This window comes from Capricornis sumatraensis, chromosome 1, assembly GCF_032405125.1.
Source record: "Capricornis sumatraensis isolate serow.1 chromosome 1, serow.2, whole genome shotgun sequence".
Taxonomy (NCBI): domain Eukaryota; kingdom Metazoa; phylum Chordata; class Mammalia; order Artiodactyla; family Bovidae; genus Capricornis; species Capricornis sumatraensis.
This window is the reverse complement of record NC_091069.1, coordinates 178,350,046-178,374,994: the sequence shown is the minus strand read 5'-3', so window position 1 is coordinate 178,374,994 and position 24,949 is coordinate 178,350,046. Positions and strand designations below refer to the sequence as shown.

Genomic DNA, 24,949 nt, shown 5'->3' with positions numbered 1-24,949 from the left:
GAAACACAGCCAGATTTGACCTCGTCTGATTGGCTCTGTGGTTTCCACCAGCACGGTTTCCTCCGTGGCAGCCCTTTATATACATGTCTCCAGGGAGTACCTCTTCACGTTTTGCTGGAATTGTGCAGTACACAAACTGCATGGCTGGACATTATGGTCCTGGATTATTGCCATAGCTTATAAATGGTCTCCTTGCTTCTGCCCTTGTCCATCCTCAGTCTATTCTTAACCCAGTGAGAGTTATCATATTAAAATATAAGCCCAATATGGTATTCCTCTGCTGCAAACTCTCTTAAAGCATTCAAATATTATGTGCCTACTGTGTACTGCTCTGACTTGAATTTGGTAGGCAAGCCCTGTTCTCCTAGGGATGGAATGGCTGCTTAATCTGGTGGTTGTAATTATGGCCATTTTGATGGCTCTGGTAGCACTTTTTTGGGGAAGGACAGATGTTTCCTTGACAGATGTGAAGAGGGAGAAGCTCATGTCCTGTTATGATTATGAGGTGTGCAGCGTGGCATTCTCAGAGTATCCGGCAAGCTTGTGGCATTCTCAGAATATCAGGCAAGCTTAAGAATTGATGATAGTGTCTGCAGAAAGAACCTGCTTTCAGTGTGTTTTCACCAGTATTGTTTTGGCTGCAACTGATTTTAAGCATGTTTAAATCAACACAAAGAGTAAGGATATCACGTGCCTTACAGAGCTGAAGACGAGGGCAGCCCGGTGTCAGGAGCAGATCTGCCCCCAGGAGGCTCTGTTAGTTTTTTTCTCTCTTCACTTCCATCTCTGTTTCTATCTACATGTGTGCCTGACTTTTCTCTCTTTGCAGATTGGCTTTCTCCATCTCTCACTTTCTGGCTTCAGGCTCAATGTCACATAGCTGCCTATCTGCCTTCTCCAGCTCCAGCAGTCAGGTCACATGTCTGTGCCCCACGAGGCTGATTTGCTTGCTTTCACAGTGCCAGGAAACAGAATAACGGGTTCATCTGGGGTCGGGTGTCTCTCCCTGATATAGTCTTCCATGGCCAGAGAGTAGGGGCCGGGGGTGCTCCTCACTGCACAACTACAGCATCAGAGGCCAAACGCTGTATACAATAGGCAAGTCTGGAAGGACAGGGATCAGGCGAGCAAGATGGACATCCAAAATTTGGCCACTGCAGAGAGTGTGATGTATTTTCTGAGAAGAATTGGCCATCACCTAAGTCTAATCGGGTGACTAGAATCTGTTGGACTAATCCAAGTGTCTGTGTTAGGTTTGCCTTTGCTGAACTGAGCTTTAAAGTTAAATCCTTGGCTATTATTGAAGGTCCCTGTTAAGGGCAGCTATATAAAAGTCACTTCTGCATTTATGATAAAATGATAGGGAGAACATCATCTATAATATCATTTAGTGTTCCTTCAGGCTTTTGTTTCTGAATAGTTATCTCTGTAAGGAATAATAGGCATCTTTTTAAAATAAGTGCTTTAAAACTTCTCATGTTTCCTTTTTGCTTGACGTCAAGGAAACCCCCATTAACTGTATAGTTAACATGCGTAGCGCTGAGCTGAAATCTTCAGGCAAGATTATACTGAAAGTGATCAGAGGGAAAACAGCCAAAGGATAATAGACACCTGTCTGGTGAGATCTCAAACTCTGATTCCCACAGTGGCCAGGCAGTTAACAGAGGTGATATGGGTAGGCTTAAAATAGTAAGTATAAACTTTTTGTACTGAGTTCAAGCATAACATAGCTGCCTTGTTACATTGCCTTTTAAAACATTAGGCTGGCCAAACAAAATAGCCAAATAGAGTATGTTAGAAACTGGCTGTCGGTTGTCAGACCTTGGAGTCTCACACCACTTACTGACTTTGAGCACCTCAGTGTGGAGTCCTTGCATAGGATGGTTCTTTGCTTAAACCCAACTTGCCCTCCCCTTCCCACTTGTTAGTACCAGGGCCCATCCAGACCTCATGTCTGGAAACTCCCTCAGTTCCAGAACTCTGGGTTCTCTTTTCTGCCTAAGTATTGCTTCCTGAATTACTGTTTGTTGCTGACGCCTTGCCTTTTCTGAGGATGTCAGTACCGGGAATGTTTGCCCCTTGCAGGGGACACCTTGCCCCTGAGCACAGGAGGGCAACCAGCTGTGTCTTCTGCAAGATCTTCCTGTCAGAATGTAGCAAGTGAGCCCAGCATCAAGACAAGGATGCAGGCAGGTGTTTTTTGTTTTTTTGAGACAGTATACTTTCTGGGGATTACACATGGGTTTTTCATTGACAGTGGAAAGGAGGTACCCTTGAGAGTAGACCTAAGTGTTCTCAGAAAAGTTTCTCCCAGATTCCAGAGCATACTTGAGCATTTTGATTTTACAGCTGTATTGTATTTTATAAATTTGGTCCCCTTGGAGCAGCTAACGAATTCAAAGCTAAAGAGATGGTCTCCACCCCCAACAGGGGCTCTGCCTGTCCCCTTGAAGCATCTGCTTCCTACAGCCATTTCTGTTTCCAAACCAAAAGGCAAGTGAGTGGCATCTCAAGTTTGAGAAGCTAGTATTTACAGAGGCTAAAGCCCAGCACAAGACACTAAGATGACAAACCACCCTGAAGAGTGTGCAGCAATTTCACTGCCTGTAGCACTGTATTTGGAGTGAAAATAGCAACATACTTAAGAAATGTAAAAGTACAGAAGAAAAAAGATCTAAAATTCTAGTATTTTGTATATAAGACTACAGTGTGAGTAGTGCATTATTAAAGGGGCTGAGTTTTTATGCACTTTAAGCTATTTTGATGCCAGCACTTTTAGATGTGGCTGACTTGAAGGAAAATAAAGTTGAAAAGCAGCCCTTTATTTGGAGATGACATTGAGGCATTCTTTGCCACAGGCATTGAGCAGAAGGGATGGAAAGGGCTTGAATTATAAACAACTGGATTTAAAATTACCCAGTGGCTGTGACCTCAGACTCCAGTCCTGGTGGGAGGAGGTGGAGATGTGTGTGCTCAGCCAGCTGCTCAGTACTTGAGGGGGTGGGGGGATAGGGGCACCCCCTTAAAGAATCTGAGCCAGCATGGGCCTGTGCCTTCCGTGAAGGGCTAGTCTGTGGGTGTATGGGGGGGTGGGCTTCAAGCCCACAGCTCACCCCGACTCAGCAGAGACTCACTGAGTGCCTCCTTCGTGTCGGGTTTCTTCCAGGCACGGGGCGTTCAGTGGTGACCAAGATGGACCAGGTGCCTGGCCTCACTGAGCTTATGAGCTGGAAGGGAGAGATCAAGTAACGAAACAAGAGAATGTTGGATTGAAGAGTGATCTTACGGAGAGCAATCCCTGTGTGTGCTGCATGGGGGGTTGGGGCAGCCTCTCCGAAGTCAGAAGGGTGAGAAGGACCCAGTCATCCAGTGTGAGGAAAGGCAAAGTCCAGGGCCTCGAGGCGAGAAAGAGCTTGGCATGTGTTCAGGTCAGTGTGGCGGCAGCGCAGCGAGTGCCGGGGAGGGCAGGATCGACCAGGAAGGTAGGCAGAGGCACACTCCAGAAGGCGTGGGAAGAAGGGAGGTTTCTAGGCCAGGGAGTCACACAACCTGACTGATGTTAGAAAGATCTTTCTGGCTGCAATGCTGAGACTGCTGTGTGGCAAATAAGGGCAGGAGTGGAAGCAAGAGCCTACTGCACAGTCTGGAAGGATCACACAAGACAAAAAGCCCTATATATTGCTCTCCCAAGGATTAAACAGATGGAACACCTCCACCTGCCTCCTACAGTGAACACTGTGGGGGTTGGCCAGTCAATGAACTTATTTCAGACCTAGAACCAGGTGGCTGGTTATCAGATTAGGGTGGCAGCAAGATGACAGGGGAGGAGCTGCATCTCAGGCAGAGCCTTGTTAGACTGATAAGGGCAGTCTAACCCAACACAGGCAGGTGTGCCCAAGAGACTAGGACAGTTCACCAGGAAAAGAGCAACAGCTCCCCTGAATGTGACTGCCTGGCTCAACTCCCTCCCCACCTCCCTTTCCTTCCTTTAGGCCAGGGAGGGTCACTAGAGGGGAATTAACCAGAACCGGAGGGCAACTAGTGCACACGCTGATCAACAATTCATAATGCACAACTAGTCCTGTGCTGAGTAGACTGAAGGCACTAGTGGTACATGGTCTTGTTGCAACAAGGTTGACTTAACCTGAAAAGGGAGTGGTAGGGTGGTGGGAGAGACTGTGTGTGTGTGTGTGTGTGTGTGTGTGTGTGTGTGTGTGTGTGTGTGTGTGTGTTTTAATTTAGATTAATTCGAGCATGACTCATTTTGTAGCTCTAGCCTCCATGCTGTGATGGGTTTTGGATGAATTTAGTTCCAGAGCTGGACCCCGTGTGTGGTGAGCTGGGGAGAGAGGTGGAGTGCTGAATCAAATGATATGTGGCCCTGGGCTGGAGAAACTGCCTGTGGGGTGACGTGGACAAATTGAGATGGATGTTTTGCTGGATATGGGGAACACAGGCTAGAGAATGGGACTCATGGAGTTGGGCTCACTGAGGGCTCAGGTCCCCAAGTGCCCCACTGGTTGCTGCACAGTCTGTTTCGAGGGTCGCTGATCTGGCCCAATCTCCTCATGTGACAAACGGGTGATGATTCATCCAGGGTTGCCCCATGAGTTTGTACACAGCCAGAACCAGACTCCAGGTTTCTAGATGTTTCAGCTATCTGACTCTTTCTATCAGACGAGGCTGTAGCTTGCGAGGAGGGTGGCAGGCAGGGACTGTCTGGTGCTGTAACTGGACCTGGGCAGAACAGAGCCCGATTTGACTTTTACAACCTGGAAGGAAAATGGCCATTCCTGCCCAAAGCCCTGAAGGCAACAGGCAATGAGGGTGCTTTTTGTGTTTCAGAGCCCACCAGAAGGAGCCTGACCATTCTGCCTTTTGTGGCCACAATGCTGACAGCCCGCCTCTCCAGACCCCTGTCCCAGCTCCCAAGGAAAACCCTGAATTTCTCTGATAGAGAAAATGGGACAAGGTAAGAAAATGAAGGGTGGAGGTGGCCCTGACGGTTACACTTTCTGGCTAAAGCAGAGCTCTTCACACATAATAAGGTCTGACTCTCAAAGGTGTCTCTCAGTACCCACCATCTACCAGCAAAGGACATGCAGTGGTGTCCTTGGAAGACAGAGACCTTCCCGCAGGGCCCACAAGGCATAGAAGAATATTTTTCATCAGATTTTTTTTTAAATTTTGAACTAACTCTACGTTTGTACAAAGTTGCAAAAATAGTACAAAAATATTTCGTATCCCCTTTGCCTAACTTCCCCAAATGTTAATGTCTTACAAAACCATAGTACCTTCATTAAAAACCAAGAAATTACCACTGATATCATACTGTTAACTACAGACTTGATTCAGATTTCATCAGATAGCTCACAAATACAGCTTTTCTCAGTCTAGGATACAAACCAGGGTCCCTGCATTTAGTTGTTATGTCCCCTTACTCTTCTCCTGTTGAAAGGTTGCTGCTGCGAGACGTGTGTTATGCCGGGATTCGTGACCTCCAGAGGAGAGGATTTTGATCCAGGGTCAGAGATGAGGCTTGACTACTGGGAGCTTTTTGTGTAGCAAAGTTTTATTAAAGTATAACAGAGATAGGGAAAGCTTCTGACAGACATCAGAAGGGAACAGAAAGAGTGCCCCCTTGCTAGTTTTTAGCAAGGTGGTTTGTGTCTGTTAGAAAGCTATTATCAGGTAAGAGAGACACTTCCACGCTGAGGGAGTTTCACCAGGCCCCTCCCACAATATGCAGTTGTGAGATAGGATCCAACAAGGTGTGTCATCCCGCGGCCTTGAATCAATTGACATGAATATTGGTTTGTTGAGCCATTATCAGCCCAAGGTTTGAGAAAAGAAAAAAAAAGGTTAGTCTTAGGCAGAACCGGTTTCGACAACAGAGAAGGGAAAAAAGTTCTGCCACTTGCAGTTCTGGCCTTCCCACCTGTTACCCACGCACTTCTGGGGTCAGTTCCTCAGTCCCTGTCACGCATGACCTTGATACCCTGGGAGAAAATGTCTCTCAGTGTGGGTTGTGTGCTGTCAACATGTTATGATTCACCTAGATACCAGTCCTTTTAAAATCTCACTCGTGAAACCAGTTAACTAAAATGTCGCAAGACTTCACTGAACTGTGTGATTTAGAGAAAGCATTGAGTTGGCCAGAAGAATAATTATTGCAAACTGACTTGTTGCCAGCTTTTCTCTAACCCACTTCCCCATATTCAAATCTATCCACTCAAAGTTGGGGGTTGTATTACACCAGGTGTAATGTATAAATATTACACCTGGGTGCATTATACCAGGTGCTACTGCTCGTACCCAGCTGTCCGTGGCAAATTTGGGTTTTTCTGTAACAGCTTACGACAAACTCGAACAAACTTTTTTGCCAACTCAATACAAATTAAACAAGCAACTCTTCTTTGAGAGCTTCTGGAAACTGCCTTTTCCAAGAGGGTTCCATGTGCTCTGCTACCTCAGTTTCTTCTTTTGCAGCCAGAGCAAGGGAAAAATAATGCCTTTTTCTTTCTTTTATATTTGAGAGGAGTAAAATCAAGTGGCGGGTTAAATTCAGAGTCCCCGCAACTAGAAAATGGATGGTTATTTTCCATGCCAACGTGTGCTCTCTGGCGAAGTAGAAATTTGCCATCGACAGCTGGATGTGAGCAGTAGCGCCTGCTGTAATACACCCCTATATATGATATATATGACACACCGGTATAATACAGCCCCCACCTTTGAATGGATAGATTTGAATATGGGGAAGTGAGTTAGAGAAAATCTGGGAACAAGTCAGTTTGAAATAATTTTTTTTCTTGCTGTGACTTTTTGTAGCTTTCTAAAATATCCAGTAGCGCAAAGGGATGGCAGGGGACAAGCACAGTTCTGCCAGGAACACCTTGTCCTTTTTGTACAGCAAATCCTGGGATTATGGAAATAATAGTGATTATTTAGATAAGGTCATTTAATTAGTTTTGGGTGTAGTGACCTTACCATTCTACTCACATGTGACCAGTGTCCTCACCAGAGACTGTGTCAGAGAAAGCCAAGTAGGGGCCAGGACTTACATTCTCCCCCCCTAACCCCCCCACCCCCCCACCCCCTTAATAATGCGCCCTCCCTGCCTGAGGTGGGGGTGGGGGAGTGTCAGAGGACATCTAGTGGAGAAAGAGAATCAGGACTCCCTCCACCTCTCAGCAGTGACCTGTATACCCCCGGCATACAATGGGGAGCAGCAATGAGACACTGTACCTCCTCACAGTCAGGCAGGTGTTGGTGGAGACCCAGCGGGGAGCCAGAATGCCCATCCATATCCAGTGGCAACTCTTTCCAATTTATTTTATGAAGCTAGTATTACCCTGATTCCAAAACCAGACAAAGACCATACAAAACAGAGAACTACAGACCAATACCCCTCATGAATATAGATGTAAACTTCTTAAAATATTAGCCGATAGAATTAAGCAGTATATTAGAAGAATTGAAAACCATGAAAAAGTGGATTTGTTTCACGGATGCAAAGATGGTTCACACTGAAAATCAATTAATGTAATCTGCCAAATTGAAAATCAAAGAACAATCATATGAATCTATCAATACAGAAAAAACAAAATTTAATACTCATTTGTGATTAAGAATGCTCAGAAAAAATGGCATAGAAGGAAACTTCCTGAACTTGATAAAGAGCATCTATAAAAACCCTTGCAGCTAGCATTGTATTAATATTTTCTGGTGAAAGACTGAATACTTTCTCCCTAAGAAGATGGGCAGCAAGGTAACCGATTCACCATAGTGCAGTAAGGAAGTACAGTAAAGCAAGAATAGTAAATAGAAGTCATACAGATTGTAAAGGAAGAAATAAAACTGTCCCTAATTTGCAGATTATATGATTGACTACATAGAAAATCCCGAGGAATCCACAAAGCACTCCCTGAACTAATAAGTGAGTTCAGCAGGACACAGACTATGTGATAACACACACAGATCAGTCTTTCTCTATATCCTAGAAATGAGCTTGTGCGTATAGAAATCTAAAACAATACCATTCATAGTTGCTCAAAAGAATGAGTTACTTAGATATAAATGTAACAAATTATACACGATTTGTACATTGAAAACTATATAATGCTGATGAAAGAAATCAAAGATCTAAATAAATGGAGACCCACACTATCTTTAGAAATTGAAAGGCTCAAAAGAGTAAAGACATTGATTTTCCCCAAACTGATACACAAGTTTGGCATAATTTCTATTAAAATTTCAGTCAGATTTTTATAGATAAAGATAAGATTATTCTAATACTTATATGAAAAGGCAAAGGAAATAGAATAGTAAAAACCATTTTGAAAAAGAAAAATAAGGTGGGAGTGCATGGTTCAGTGAAACAGAGAATCCAGAAATAGAGCCACACAGATTTGCTCAACTAGAATTTGACAAAGATCAGTTCAAAGAATTTGCATAATCAGTTCAATGGAGGAAGGATAACATTTTCAAAAAATGAGACTGGAGCATGGATATTCACAGGCAGAGGCTTACCAACTCTGACTTAAGTTTCACATTTTATACAAAAGTTAACTCACAGTGGATCATGGGTTTAAATTGTAAAACAACTATAAAACTTTAAGAAAAAAATAGGAGAAAATCTTTGGTTTGGGGCATAGGCAAAGAGTTCTGAAACTTGACACCAAACATTTGGTCCTTAAAAGAAAAAAATAAATAATCAGAGTCATCACAATGAAACACCATTTCTCTACATAAGATCCTGTTAAGAAGATGAAAAGACAAGTTATGAGCTAGGAGAAAATATTTGCATATTACCTATGCAACAAAGGACTAGCATCTAGAACATATAATGAACTTTCAAAACTCCATAGTAAAATAACAATCCATAAGAACATGTACAAAAGACATGAAGAGACACTTTATCGAAAGGGATATACTGATGGCAAATAAGTGCATGAAGAGATGCTCAACATCATTAGCCCTTCAGTTCAGCTCAGTGCAGTCGCTCAGTCATGTCCGACTCTTTGCAACCCCATGAATTGCAGCACGCCAGGCCTCCCTGTCCATCACCATCTCCCGGAGTTCACTCAGACTCATGTCCATCGAGTCAGGGATGCCATCCAGCCATCTCATCCAATGTCGTCCCCTTCTCCTGCCCTCAGTCCCTCCCAGCATCAGAGTCTTTTCCAATGAGTCAACTGTCTGCATGAGGTGGCCAAAGTACTGGAGTTTCAGCTTTAGCATCAGTCCTTCCAAAGAACGCCAGGGGTGATCTCCTTCAGAATGGACTAGTTGGATCTCCTTGCAGTGCAAGGGACTCTCAAGAGTCTTCTCCAACACCACAGTTCAAAAGCATCAATTCTTCGGTGCTCAGCTTTCTTCACAGCCCAACTCTCACATCCATACATGACCACTGGAAAAACCATAGCCTTGACTAGACGGACCTTAGTCGGCAAAGTAATGTCTCTGCTTTTGAATATGCTATCTAGGTTGGTCATAATTTTTCTTCCAAGGAGTAAGCGTCTTTTAATTTCATGGCTGCTGTCACCATCTGCAGTGATTTTGGTGCCCCTCAAGATAAAGTCTGACACTGTTTCCACTGTTTCCCCATCTATTTCCCATGAAGTGATGGGACCAGATGCCGTGATCTTTGTTTTCTGAATGTTGAGCTTTAAGCCAACTTTTTCACTCTCCTCTTTCACTTTCATCAGGAGGCTTTTTAGTTCCTCTTCACTTTCTGCCATAAGGGTGGGGTCGTCTGCATACCTGAGGTTATTGATATTTCTCCCAGCAGTCTTGATTCCAGCTTGTGCTTCTTCCAGCCCAGTGTTTTTCATGATGTACTCTGCATAGAAGTTAAGTAAGCAGGGTGACAATATCCAGCCTTAATGTACTCCTTTTCCTATTTGGAACCAGTCTGTTGTTCCATGTCCAGTTCTAACTGCTGCTTCCTGACCTGCATATAGGTTTCTCAAGAGGCTGGTCAGGTGGTCTGGTATTCCCATCTCTTTCAGAATTTTCCACAGTTTATTGTGATCCACACAGTCAAAGGCTTTGTCTTTAGCCCTTAGAGAAATATAAATTAAGACCACAATGGATATCTTTACACAGGTACCAGCACGGTTAAAATGAAAAATAGTGATACTGTTAAATGCTGGTGAGGATAGAGAAACTGGAGGATAGAGGATAGAGAAACTAGATCACTCATACATTACTGCTGGGAACATGGAATGCTATAGCCATTCTGGAGAACAGTTTGAAAGTCTGTCAAAAGACTAAACATGCAACTACCGTATGACCCAGCAATTGCTCTGCTTGGCATTTACCCAAGAGAAAAACAAATTCACACAAAAGCCTATACAGGAATGTTCCTAGAAACTTATTTGTAATAGTCCTAAAAACTGGAAGCAACCCAGATGACCTTGGTCCGTGGAATACAATTTAGCAATAAAAAAGAACAAATTATTGAAACGTGGCAATCCGATGAATCTCTAGAGAATTTTATTGGGTGAAAATAACCAACCCCAGGAATGTTAATGCTGTATGATTCCATTCTTGAAATGACAGAATTATAGAGGTGCAAAACAGATGAACAGATTAGTAGTTAGGTGTTGGAATGTGTGGCTATAAAAGAATAATGCAAAGGATCCTTGCGATGGAACTGTTCTGTATTTTCACTGCATATGTCAATGTCCTGGCTATGATAGCATACTAGAGTTGTGCAAAATGCTACCAGTAGGGGTAATTGGGTAGAGGGTACAGGACCTCTCTCTGTATTATTTCTTAACTTTATGTGAATCTAAAATTATTTCAAAATAAAAAACTATGTGGAAGCCACATAAAATCTAAGGATTAAGACACTGAATTTGTACAAGGCTTTATTAACAAAGGTCTATTGATGGAAGGCTCTCTCTACACAGTGGCAAAAATGGCCGCTATGACTGCTAGCCCACTTTCTCCCAGGCTAATAACCCTGGAGGAAACAGGCCCTCCTCCTCAGTGGTACCAGCAGGTAGTCCTGAGGGGTTTGGGGTGGGAATAGTGGAGTGCTCACTGATGCCTGAGGGTCTGCTGAGTTGCTTCTGTTCTAGAACAAGGGCTTCCCTCATAGCTCAGTTGGTGAAGAATCTGCCTGCAGTGCAGGAGACCCTGGTTCGATTCCTGAGTCGGGAAGATCCCCTGGAGAAGACCCACTCCAGTATTCTTCGGCTTCCCTTGTGGCTCAGTTGGTGAAGAATCTACCTGCAATGTGGGAGACCTGGGTTTGATCCCTGGGTTGGGAAGATCCCCTGGAGAAGGGAAAGGCTACCCATTCCAGTATTCTGGCCTGGAGAATTCCCTGGACTATACAGTCCGTGGGGTCGCAAAGAGTCGGACACAACTGAGCGACTTACACATTCAGAACAAGGTCTGGTGTGACCGCAGCCTCTGGTCATGGCTTTCTTTCCTCTTTCAGAGGCTCGCTGCTGTTTTACTCTGCGCCCTTTGTCCCTGCTGGCCATCGGACTTACGCTGCTTCAGTGGACCCGGTAAGTGGCAGCCTGGCTACCTGGGAACCAGCCAGGTGGGCAGAGGCCTCCTTCTGGGCTCCCAGGCTCTAAGCCACCCTCAGAGCAAGGGCTTCCAGGGCACTCAGAGCCATCTCTCACTTGCTGAACAACCCCCAACCCCATCAAATGAAGTTAGAGGTTAAGAGTTAAAATCTCTCAGGCCCAGTTTCAGTTCCAGCTTTATCACTAATGATGTTGGGTTAAAAATGTCTGTTTCGTCACTTGAAACACGATGTAATAATCACATTTAGTGTATGGAGATATTGTGAGATTTAAAATAATGCATACACAGTGCCTTGCATAAGTACTCAATACTTGATGAGGAAGATGTCAGTGATGATGGAGATGGTGATGATAGTGAATGTAGATGAGGAAACTGAGGCCCAGAAGGGAGGTGACTTTCTCAAGCAACAACACTAGTTGGTAACAGAGTCTGGGTTAGAACCTGTCTCTTGATTCTGAGTCCAGGCATTTCTACTACACCATGGTGCTTCTCCAAACAGAAAAAACAGGTGGGGAGGACCAGGCCTGGCCCACTCAGGAAGCCCTAATTAATTGTTGCTGCCCAGAGGAGGCCTGGTCATTCAGCCCCTGCGATCCTGGATTCCTAACGTGGAGTCTGACCTTTTGAAACAGGTTGGCAGCAAAGCTGTGCTGATCACGGGCTGTGACTCGGGATTTGGGTTCTCCTTGGCCAAACATCTGCATTCAGAAGGCTTCCTTGTGTTTGCTGGCTGTTTAATGAAGGTAAGAGATGAGTCATTTTCATCATCGTCATTTTTTGTAGGGTTTTAAAATTGCAGTCAAATACACATAGCATGAAATTTACCGCCTTAACCATTTTTACATGTATAGTTCAGTGGTAATAAATATGTTCACATTATCGTGCAATCATCACCTCCATCATCCTCATAACACTTTTCATCTTGTGAAACCCAAAGTGTTTACCTAATATAAACATTAACTGTCATTTTCCCCTCCCCTCCAGCCCCTAGTAATCACTATTACAGTTTCAGTCTTTATGGATTTGACTAAGTACCTCATAGAAGGCGACTCATGCAATATTTGCATTTTTGTGACTGGCTTATGTCACTTGGCATAATGTCCTCAAAGTTCACCCATGCTATAGCATATTACAGAATTTCCTTTTTAAGGCTGGGTAATGTTCCATTGTATGTATGTATATTTTGCTTGTCTGTCCATCTGTTGATGGATACTTGGGTTTTTTCCACATTTTGGCTATTGTAAATAATGCTGCTAATGAACATGGGTGTACAGATATCTCAAGATCCTGCTTTCAATTCTTTGGGGGTATATACCCACAAGTAGAATTACTAGATCATATGAAAAGCAAAATGGCTGTCTGGGGAAGCCTCACAAATAGCTGTGAAAAGAAGAGAAGTGGAAAGCAAAGGAGAAAAGGAAAGATATAAGCATCTGAATGCAGAGTTCCAAAGAATAGCAAGGAGAGATGAGAAAGCCTTCCTCAGTGATCAATGCAAAGAAATAGAGGAAAACAACAAAATCGGAAAGACTAGAGAGATCTCTTCAAGAAAATTAGAGATACCAAGGGAACATTTCAGGCAAAGATGGCACAATAAAGGACACAAATGGTGTGGACCTAACAGAAGCAGAAGATACTAAGAAGAGGTGGCAAGAATACAGAGAAGAACTGTACAAAATGATCTTCACGACCCAGATAATCACTATGGTGTGATCACTCACCTAGAGCCAGACATCCTGGAATGTGACGTCAAGAGGGCCTTAGAAAGCATCACTACGAGCAAAGCTAGTGGAGGTGATGGGATTCCAGTTGAGCTATTTCAAATCCTGAAAGATGATGCTGTGAAAGTACTGCACTCAATATGCCAGCAAATTTGGAAAACTCAGCAGTGGCCAACAGGACTGGATAAGGTCAGTTTTCATTCCAGTCCCAAAGAAAGGCAATGCCCAAGAATGCTCAAACTACCACACAGTTGCACTCATCTCACACGCTAGTAAAGTAATGCTCAAAATTCTGCAAGCCAGGCTTCAGCAGTACGTGAACCGTGAACTTCCAGATATTCAAGCTGGTTTTAGAAAAGGCAGAGGAACCAGAGATCAAATTGCCAACATCCGCTGGATCATGGAAAAAGCAAGAGAGTTCCAGAAAAACATCTATTTCTCCTTTATTGACTTTGCCAAAGCCTTTGACTGTGTGGATCACAAGAAACTGTGGAAAATTCTTCAAGAGATGGGAATACCAGACCACCTGACCTGCCTCTTGAGAAACCTACATGCAGGTCAGGAAGCAGCAGTTAGAACTGGACATGGAACAACAGACTAGTTCCAAATAGAAAAAGGAGAATGTCAAGGCTGTATATTGTCACCCTGCTTACTTAACTTCTATGCAGAGTACATAATGAGAAACGCTGGGCTGGAAGAAGCACAAGCTGGAATCAAGATTACCAGGAGAAATATCAATAACCTCAGGTATGCAGATGACACCACCCTTATGGCAGAAAGTGAAGAGGAACTAAAAAGCCTCCTGATGAAAGTGAAAGGGGAGAGCGAAAAAGTTGGCTTAAAGCTCAACATTCAGAAAACGAAGATCATGGCATCTGGTCCTATCACTTCATGGGAAATAGATGGGGAAACAGTGGAAACAGTGTCACACTTTATTTTTGGGGGCTCCAAAATCACTGCAGATGGTGACAGCACCCCTGAAATTAACAGACAGTCCTTGGAAGGAAAGTTATGACCAACCTAGACAGCATATTGAAAAGAAAAGACATTACCTTGCCGACTAAGGTCCGTCTAGTCAAGGCTATGGTTTTTCCAGTAGTCATGTATGGATGTGAGAGTTGGACTGTGAAGAAAGCTGAGCACCGAAGAATTGATGCTTTTGAACTGTGGTGTTGGAGAAGACTCTTGAGAGTCCCTTGGACTGCAAGGAGATCCAACCAGTCCATCCTAAAGGAGATCAGTCCTGGGTGTTCATTGGAAGGACTGATGCTAAAGCTGAAACTCCAGTACTTTGGCCACCTCATGTGAAGAGTTGACTCATTGGAGAAGACCCTGATGCTGGGAGAGATTGAGGGCAGGAGGAGAAGGGGACGACAGAGGATGAGATGGCTGGATGGCATCACCGACTCAATGGACATGAGTTTGGGTGAACTCTGGGAGTTGGTGATAGACAGGGAGGCCTGGCATGCTGCGGTTCATGGGGTCACAAAGAGTCAGACACGACTGAGCGACTGAACTGAACTGAACTGAAAGGGTGTGAGGTGATATCTCATCATAGTTTTGATTTGCATTTCCCTCACAATTTTTGATGTTGAGCATCTTTTGATGTGCTTATTGGCCATTCATACATCTTCCTTGGAGAAATGTCTATTGAAGTCCTTTTTTAATGGAATGTTTTTGTTGTTGTTGTCTTAAGAGTTCTCTATATATTCTGGATATTAAGTCTTTAGCAGATATGTGATTTGTAAATATTTTCTCCCACTCTGTGGGTTGCCTTTTTATTCTGTGGATACTATCTTTTGATATACAAAATTTTAAAGTTTTATGAAGTCCAATTTACCTATTTTAAATTCTGTTACCCGCAGATTTGTTGTCGTATCCAAGAAATCATTGCCAGATTCAGTGTCGTGAAGTTTTGCTCTATGCTTTCTTCTGAGAGTTTCATTGTTTTGGGTCTTATGTACGTGTAGGTTTTTGATCCATTTCGAATTAATTTTTGTGTATGGTACTAGGTAAGGGTCCAATTTCATTCTTTTACATGTGGATATCTGGTTTTCCCAGCACCATTTGTTGAAAAGACTGTCCTTTCTCCTTTGAGTGGTCAAGGCACCCTTGTCAAAAATCATTTGACTGTATGTATTAGGGTTTATTTATGGGCTCTCTATTTTATTCCATTGATCCATATGTCTATCTTTATGCCAATACTAGGCTATTTTGTAGCTTTGTAGTAAGTTTCAAAATCAGTGAGTCTAAGTCCTCCAGTTTTGTTTGCTTTTTTGAGATTGTTTTGGCTATTTGGAATCCCTTGGGATTCCCTATGAATTTTAGGATGGGTTTTTCTATTTCTGTAAAAAATAAAATCATTAAGATTTTGCTAAGTATTCGATTAGATCTTAGATTGCTTTGAGTAGTAGACGTTTTAACAGTATTAAGTCATCTGATTCATGAACCCAGGATGTGTTTCCATTTATTCTATTATCTTTCATTTCATTCACAAATGTTTTGTAGTTTTCATAGTGCAAGTCTTTCACCTTCTTGGTTAATTTAATTCCCAAGTATTGTATTCTTTTTTGATGCTATTGTCAGTGGAGTTGTTTTTGTAATTTCCTTTTTAGGTCGTTCATTGTTTATGTATAGAAATGCACCTGATTTTTGTGTGTTGACTTGTGTCCTGCTACTTTGTTGAATTCATTTTTGAGTTCCAACAGGGTGATATTTTTATGGAATCTTTAGGGTTTTCTACATGTAAGATCATATCATCTGCGAACAGATAGTTTTATTTCTTCCTTTCCAATTTGGATATCTTTCAGTTCCTTTTCTTGCCTCATTGCTACAACTTCCAGTAATGTAGAATAATATTGAGTAATATTCAGTTATATTGAATAGAAGTGGTTAGATTGGCCAAAATCGACTGCAGTTTACCATCCACACATTCTCCTGGAAGTTGCAAGCCTTAACAGATTCTAGATTCTAACAGACAAGTTACATCAGACAGATTCTGCGAGTGCACTCTCTAGGTGAAGAGACTTTCCTGGTGCTTCCTACTCTGCCATCTTCCCAGAATCTTACATCAAGCTATGTGTTTAATATCAGTACTGCCCAGAACCCGGGCCAGTGTTTGTGGTTGATTTTAATTGCTTTGCCAACAACTGGCTCATCTGTTGCTTAAAGCAGCTGATATCTCTTCTATTCTCTTCAGTGTCCCTTATTCTTCATAGCTTCATTCATTCATTCATTTGTCACATGCTAATGATGTTAGATGCTCTGTCCCCAAGGAGCATTGTCCAGTGATGGGACAGTATGCACAGACACAGCTGGAAGAATTAGAGTGGAGAGTGTTCTCAGTGTTGTGCAAAGAATGCTTAATGAGAATACATAGAAGGAAGGGGGGCTTCCCAGGTGGCACTAGTGGTTAAGAACCTGCCTGCCCATGTAGGAGACGGAGGAGATGCAAGGAAAGGATGAATTCTGGCATGACAGAAGGGGTGACATTTGTTCTGGGTCATGGAGAATGAATAATGCTGTCATAAATGGAGACTTGAGAGGAATGACCAGTCAGACAGACAGAAGGAATAACCTAACCATATGCTTGGAAGCATGAGGCTCCACTGGGACTCATAAAGTAGAATTTAGGGGGCATGAAAGGAAGCACTGGGACATGAAGTTGCAAAAGTAATTAGGAGACCATCGTGCAACCATTACCACCATCCATTTTTAGAACATTTCCAACTTTCAAAAATTTCCCTCTTGATTATTTACACACCTACCCACTCTTCCCTCTAGTCTTAGGTAGCCACTGACTTCTGTCTCTTTAAATTTGCCCTTCTGGACTATTCAAATAAACAGAATCATACAATAAATAGTCTTTTGTGCCAGGTTTATTTTACTTAGCATACTGTGTTTGAGATTCATCGAGTTGTAGACTGTATCAGTAGTTCATTGCTTTTTACTACTGATTAGTATCTTAGTGTATGAATATGCTGCAATAAGGGCTTCCTGACGGCTCAGCGGGTAAGGAATCTGCCTGCAGTGCAGGAGACACGGGAGACACAGGTTCAACCCCTGGGTTGGGAAGATCCTCTAGAGAATGAAATGGCAACTCACTCTGGTATTCTTGCCTGGAAAACACGATGGACAGAGAAGCCTGGCGGGCCACAGTCCAAAGGGTCGCAAAGAGTCAGACACAACTAAACATGCAGGCCCAGCATATGCTAAATTAAAAAGTTTACTAATTGATAAATATTTGGATAAAAGTGTTTGGACTTTTGGCCTTTATGAATAATGTTGCTGTGAATATTCACGTACATGTCTCCATGTAGATGTATTTTTACCTGAATCCTTTTAGTGGAATTTGGACACCAACATACCAGGGCTTCCCTGGTGGCTCAGAGGTTAAAGTGTCTGCCCGCAATGCGGGAGACCTGGGTTCGATCCCTGGGTCGGGAAAATCCCCTGGAGAAGGAAATGGCAACCCACTCCAGTATTCTTGCCTGGAGAATCCCATGGACAGAGGAGCCTGGTAGGCTACAGTCCACGGGGTTGCAAAGAGTTGGACACGACTGAGCGACTTCACATCTGAATATTAGATGTGATCGTTGTTAATGGGGCTTTGCTTCTCCTTGATTGCCTCAGTGGCCAAAGCTGGAATGTGTATATAATCATATATGCATTTATATATTCATATACTGTATCTATCTCCCATATACATTTCCTATAAATATTACACACACACACACATAATTCATAAGGTTGTCCTGGGTTATTCCAGTTCATCACAGTAGCATTCTTCCTGCTTCCCTCATCCCATTTTTCTTTTTTCTTTTCCTGTAGTTAGAATGCTGACTCCCAACTATGTGGATATATATTAACTAATTTAGTTAATCCTACAATACATACACAAATGCTTCAGAATTGCTACATTCATATACTACACACAGCAAACCTACTAAGTTGTTGTGTCTGTTTGTATCCTGTGAGAAGCAGGTGCCAAAACAGGATTAGATATATTAAGAAATTGATTAGGAAATGCCAGTAATGGCTAAAGGGAACGGAGGAGGAAGAGTCAAGGAAGTCCTTTAGATTTCAATGCAGGTCTTTGAAAAGAAGTTGGAAGGAAGAGGATTAGGTAGGCAGAGCTCAGACTGCAGAACAGTCTGAGAGTCTCAGCCGGGACGATGGGGAGTCCCCAGGCAAAGGTTATTTGTTGGAGGAGACCTGTCTCGGGCAGGAGTGGCCCAGTAGCTTCCTGTCCTGCTTGGTCATTGGCTGGGAGCAGGCTAGGCACACGTGGCCACGGCCGTGGCATTCCTGCCAAGGTAGGTGTGAAGGTGCAGCAGCACGGGGCCTTCTCTTAGCCGGCCCCGCAGCAGGTAATCCTGTGGTGACTCCGGTCACCACAGTGTAGCCTAAGAGTTCTTTAAGTGTGCTTTAATCTGTTGATCAAAGGTATACAAAGTACCCTGTTTAAAAAGTTATACAAAGGTTATAAAAAAGGTATACAAAGTACCATGTTTCAAAGTTACTTGGATTAATTAATATTATTATTAAATTGGAGTAGGAAATGGCAATCCACTCCAGTATTCTTGCCTGGAAAGTCCCACAAAGAAGCCTGCCGGACCGCAGTTCATAGGGTCACTCAGACGCGACTGAGAGACTGAGCATATATACACACATTATTATATTATTTATTTGAAAAATAGTTTGACTCATTTGTTTGTATTTTGTTCCTCCCTATTCTTCTTGATTTATTTAGTTTCAGAAGATGCAAACATTAACAAGGATCTAAAGCTAAAATTATATAAAAAGGTAAACTCAAAGTGATGTTACTCCACCACCACCTATTTTTTCTACTCTATTCTTTCATTTCTACCTTCATAAACATTTGCATACTGTATGCACTCTTTTCTACCTAAAAAACTTACTGATATATCTTGGAAACCACCCCATGTGAGTTCACAGAGATCTTTTTCACATTTTTTAAACAGTATCGCAGTACTCTCCATTGTGTGAGTGGACCACAGTGTACTCCAACAGGTTCCTATATATTTACTAGCATATAGGTTTTTTCCAATATTTTGCAATTATCAATAATGCGATAATGAAGAACTTTGTGAATAGGTTTTTTTTTTTCACATATTGTTGGAAGTTTATCTTTAGGGTAAATTCCTAGGAGTGAGGTGACTCTTCAGTCAAAGGGTTAATGAAATACGTCATCATTTAAAAAGATATCCCCCAATTTCCTATCACTGGGGTTGTGTAATTTTACATTCCCACCAGCAATGTATGAAAATACCTGTTTCTACATACTTTCACCAGTAAGAGTATGCTTTAAACTTTTGATTTTTGCCAGTCTGGCAAATGAGAAATGTATCTCAGTGTAGTTGTAATTTGTATTTCTTTTACTGTGTGTGCTTCTCTTGCTGGTCTTGAAAGTCATGAGCCCTGAGTTGCACTTATGGCACCTGCGCTCTCTCTCTATTGTCCAGAGCTTAGTCACATGGCCTGCCTGGCTGCTAGGGAGGCTGGTAAATGTAGTCGTTATTCTGAAACAATATGTACCCTGCTTTAAGTCAGGGGTTTTACTGCTATAGACGAAGGGAAGAATGGGTGTTAAGAACAACTCACTGTCTCTGTTCAGTGGGTGAAACATTTTTCCTCATTTTGAAGGTAGTAGGAACCCTGGGAAGGAGTTTTTTTCACTAGGTTTAATATCTATAAAACAATATCCATGCAATGTGAAAAAGTTCAATAACATAGCAAGTACGGGTAATAATTTGCATTGTCATGGTTTGAACATATTTCCAGATCAGAGAAGAGTTTGTCCTTTCAACGTTTATTTCTTTTGAATTTTGAAAGTAGTACATATTCATAATAGACTCAAACAATATAGAAGCGTGTGATATTAAAAAGTAAAGCCTTTCCTTTCAGCTGTCGTGCCCCGCCCGTGTGCGCCTGGGTGTGCGTGCTTAGTCGCGTCCAACTCTGTGCAGCCCCATGGCAACTGCAGTCCATCTGTGCCCTTTATTTCTCGCTTTTGTTATTACAAACAAAGCCACAGTGAATAGTCTTGTTCCTGTCTCTGCAGGCTTTCATTAGTGATTGTTAGAAAAAATTTCTAGATGTGAAAGTGCTAGGTGGAAAGATTTTAGAATTTATTCACATCTGCCAGATTGCTCCCCATAAAAGCTATACCAGGGCTACTCCCTGTAACGGTGAAGGCAGGGCTCAGAATGCCTCTGATCGGGCTTTTATCAGGGAATGCCAGCAGCCTCTCTCTTGACACATCCATTGGTTACTTCTCAGGCCATTATCATACTCAACCCATCAGCAGCTTTGACTAAACAAACCACTCTTGCTTATAACACTTTGTTTCTTGATTTCAGGGACACCCTGCTCTCTAGGTTTTTCTTCATCCCCTTTGCTGGCTTCTCCTTTGGCTCATTTTGTAATATTTCAGTGCCCCAGTCTTGCTCCTCTTGTCTCCATGCTTCTAATATATGTGGCAGATGCTCGCAGATAACACATGCCAAGTGTCCTCACCTTCTCCCTGAGGTGCTAGGCTGCCTAACAGTAAAATGCTGAGAAACCATGAAACCTTTCTGCTGGGATTAGCCCCTGACCTGCCTCAACGTTAACTGATATAAAAGAGGTTGGAAGTTTAGAGACGGTAGTTAGAGTATATTTTCCCTCTGGTCTCAAGTAAAATGAGGTGGGCTTCAGGGAGCTTACTTGGAGAGCTTACCTTTTGTGCCTTGGTGATTAGAGGTCACAAAATGATGCGTTAATGTTTACCGAAACAAGTCTAAAAGCCCCCAGGTGAGGCCAGAGTGGCTCATGGAAGCAGAGCAGACGTAGCCCCAGCGAGAGAGGGCTGTCCTTCCACCCAACCAGGACACTGCTGCCTGGATGTGGACAGTGGGAGAGTTGCTTGGAGACACCTTAAGGGCATGAGATGCAGTGAGACTCCTGAGAGGCTGTGTGTGACCCCAGAGCGGCGTCGCGCTGAAGCCCGGGCTGAGGGGGGAGACGCCTCTGTAGAGGAGGGAGTGATCCAGTGGAGGGATCACAAGTGTCCCAGGAAGGGAGGGCCATCTCTGGTGCGTCTGCTGTCCCAGGGCACCAGGAGCAGACGACGACTGCACCCCCCACCCCCCAGAAGACCATGGTCTCGCCCTTTCATTGGCCAGTCCCTGCATCCAAGTCTGAAAGGGTCAGAGATTAAGGAACAGGAGACAAGGACGAGCTCGAAAAGAGTGAGACGCCCAGCTTCCAGCCCTGCTAGTTGGCACCCCGCCCCCACACCCTACCGTGCCAGGCCTGGGTCAAGGCAGGCTCTAAGCTGGATACAAGTTTGAGGGTTTGGGCATTCAAGCCAGGCTGTACTGGAGTTAGTGGATCAGTAGACTGAACCAGACTCTCTGCCAAAACAAAAAAGTTCTCTGTTAATCTGGGAATGAATGCAAAAGTTACCAGACAAGTCTGGTAAAAAGTTACAAGTCTGCCTGAATGTTCATCCAGGGGTGGAAAAATAGCTTACAGATGTAGTTTAAAGGGATTATGAAAGAAGTGGGTTTATCAAGAAACTGGTTACACAGGCACCAACACTGAAGGACCAAATGCTTGTCCCTAAGCAGCAAGACAGACGTGGACACACACAGAAACCCTGGAGCGAGGAGGTGGAATGATCTGGACAGTGCAGCCTGGGCCCTGGGACAGGAGGCTCCAGAAGGGGACACACTGCCAAGGGCTTCGGGCTGCGGGCTGCGGGCTGCGGGCTGAGGGGGTTGGGAAAAGGCTCCTTTGAACAGCTGGAGGCCAACTGACAGTCAGGGAAGCTGGACGTGGAGGCTGCTCAGAGGCGGAAGAGGACATGGGATGGTGGGGCGGGGGGTGGGGTGGAGAGGGGGCTTCAGGAGAAGGTGGGAGGGTGGGGCTTCTCTCCTGGGGGCCTGAAGGCTGAGCTGGAAGCTGTGGTTTTCTCTGTGAGAAGGCTTTTAGCTGTCAAGCAGCCAAACTATGTTCCTGTGGGCACCCTAACCTGGATTGGGGGCCACCCTAACCCAGAGTGGGGTGGGGCTCTCCCCCGGGATGCAGGGGCCTGATGCTGGCGAGAGGCACAGGAGAGGTCCAGGGTGGGGCTCAAGAGTTGTTTGTTGCACGATGGCGGCAGGGTTAACAGAGGTCAGAGGAGGAAGAGCGCTCAGCGCCTGGTCATCTCAGCTGGAATCTTTCTATTGGAGCAGACATCAGCGGCCTCAGAGACTTGGGCCATGCAGACTCTATCCTGAGGGGCTTTTGAGGAGCCCCGATAAAAAGACTGAATTAAAACAAGATAGGTGTTTTCCTAGTGCCCGTCTGCCATCCGTGGGAAAGAGAGGTGTCTGTGAGCAGCCCCTCCAGCCTCTGGACTTGAAGACGGCGTCTGGGCAGTTCTTCTCTGGTGGACCCCGGGGAGATGGCAGCAGGCGCTCAGGCTTGTCTGCTCCCCGGAGCTGGAGCACCATGTCGATTAGGAAGACCGGCACATCGCAGGGGTTCGTTGGGCAAAGCAGGCCTCACCCTGGCTGCTCTGTGCAGTGGTGACTCTGATGTATCTGGTGTTCCTGGTGCCAGGCAGGGCAGAGGCTCAGGGAGCCATGCCTCTGAGTCTTCCAGGGCCTCTGGGGAGGCTCCCTGGAGAAGTTGGCAGTCTAGGGGTGGAAGAGATATTAGAAGGGGGTCAGCCTGATGTCCTGCCTGATGCCTGAGTTTTCTCTGTACCGTGCTCTCCCATCCCATCCAGACAGACCCCACATCCACCCTTACTGTCTGAACACCTCCAGGGTAGCCCATGCCATTTCCAGACTGTAAAAGTCACTCTTTGTCTTGAGCTGCATTTGACTTCCCTGCCCTGATTCTGTTTTCTGGGCTGCACAGGACAAGTGGGCCCCCTGCCATCCTGTTCTCCCAAGTCCTCTCCAGAGAGACTATCCTCTCCAGTCCTCTCCAGCCCTGGTGGTCCAACGTGATAGAGAGCCTCCCCCATTCCCTTCTCGGTCCCTCTGACATTCATGATGTGGGTTCTTCACGCCTGGGGTTAGGGGCCTCCTGGTTCAAACCACTGATGACACTCAGCACATCTTGTAGAGAACTTTCCCCCACAGCCATCCTCATGCTCCCTGCTCTGGCCTTGCTGGAGATGTTTGTTTCAGTACCAGATGTAGCCCAGGCCAGCCCTCGGCTGAGTGACTTTTCTCAGTGGTCCATGGAACAGTGAGGCATCTCTCCGTCCCTTCATCTTCTGGCAGCTACTCCTGTCCTCTCCTGAGATGCATCACTGTTCTGTGGGCCACTGAGAAAAGTCACTGCCAGTCAAATTATGACTTGACAGTGTCTCATTTTCACATTGATTGTAGCTCACCCCTATGGTGAAAAAGTGTGTGTCATAGAATATAGGCAGTATGGTAATACACCCTGCTCTGGATGGGAGGACTAATGAGATAATGCACTTCAAACAGCACTGTGAAGCACAGTAAACAATAAGTGATGTCTGCTTTATTCAGATGCTGCAGCTGCTCACCGCTGCCCCCAAGCAGGCCCTTGCCTGACTCTCCGGCCTCGCATGCCGCCACCTCCTCTGCCTCTGCTGTGCCTTCAGTGGCTTATGGTAGGACCGGAGTCATCCTCTTCAGGAAGTGCCTGGTCCCCCGGTGCCCCTCTGCTTCATGTCCTCAGCTGGCACTGCTTTTGGAGGACCTTCCCTGCCCGCCCCACTTTCTGGGCAGCCTCCTGCCTCCCACAAGCTTTCATGCAGCATAGTTGCCCAGTCTTGTCTGCCCACACATCTGCCTCCTTCCTTAAAACATGACTCTTTGAGAACAGAGGCTGTTATTTATTTTCATGTCTGTGTTATTAGCCCAGTGCTTGAACATGATAGAGGCCCAGGACATGAGTGCTGAGTGAGTGACACTTTTCTCTTGTTTAATAATACCTGAATCTGCATAGTGCTTTGTCATTTAGGAAGGTTTTTTTTTTTTAAAGCGATTTCCTCATGCCATTAACCTGAGCAGGTCAGTTAGGTGGCAATGCCCTTGGAAATAGCAGTGTTTGGAAAAACTGGGCCCCTCTTAAGGGATGCACCTGAGTGCACAGAGCCTGGTTCGTGACCCAACTGCAGTTGCAGTCTGGCTCTGGTCAAGATGATGTGACTGGCTCTCGGCTTAGAACAGAGGTGACCGACTGGCATCCTGCTGGTCACATGCAGCTGTGCGTGTGCTTTGGCATGCAGTGGATTTTTTTTTTTTTAAGGGTAATTTTTCTAACACTTGAAACTTTAGGAGATCCTAGTTACTAGCTTAAAAATCTAAGCGTCTGGCAGCCCTGGGATTGCATACCCACATGGACAACAGCTGGCAGGTTGAGAGGGCATGTGCTCCGTTCCTGAGCTCCACCCTCCCCACTGTCTGATCCCCACATGCCTGGCCCCGGTCCGTACTGGGTTTGTGACCTCTGCTGGGAGATAGCATCCTGTCAGGGGGCTTTGGGGGCTTGTGTCTGAGGCACTTAGTTTGGTATTTGATGTGCCAGCTGGCTCAGGGGTTGACTAGAACCATTTACTGGTGGAGCAGGTCCAGGTGGGTCCCCAAAGACCACCCCCGTGGCTGTTAATAAGCTGTGTGTAAGCCCCAGGCTTTGGTTGG

General features: G+C 44.6%; 1 protein-coding gene across 1 annotated transcript in view; it reads left to right on the top strand.

Moving 5' to 3' along the window:
• Positions 1-4,889: 4,889 nt before the first annotated feature.
• Positions 4,890-24,949, top strand: part of BDH1 (3-hydroxybutyrate dehydrogenase 1) — a 31,141-nt gene continuing 11,081 nt past the window's right edge. Inside the window, exons 1-3 of the mRNA XM_068982965.1 lie at positions 4,890-4,972; positions 11,453-11,525; positions 12,183-12,293. Of these exons, the coding sequence (XP_068839066.1) occupies positions 4,890-4,972; positions 11,453-11,525; positions 12,183-12,293 (267 nt within the window). The remainder of the gene's footprint in view (positions 4,973-11,452; positions 11,526-12,182; positions 12,294-24,949) is intronic.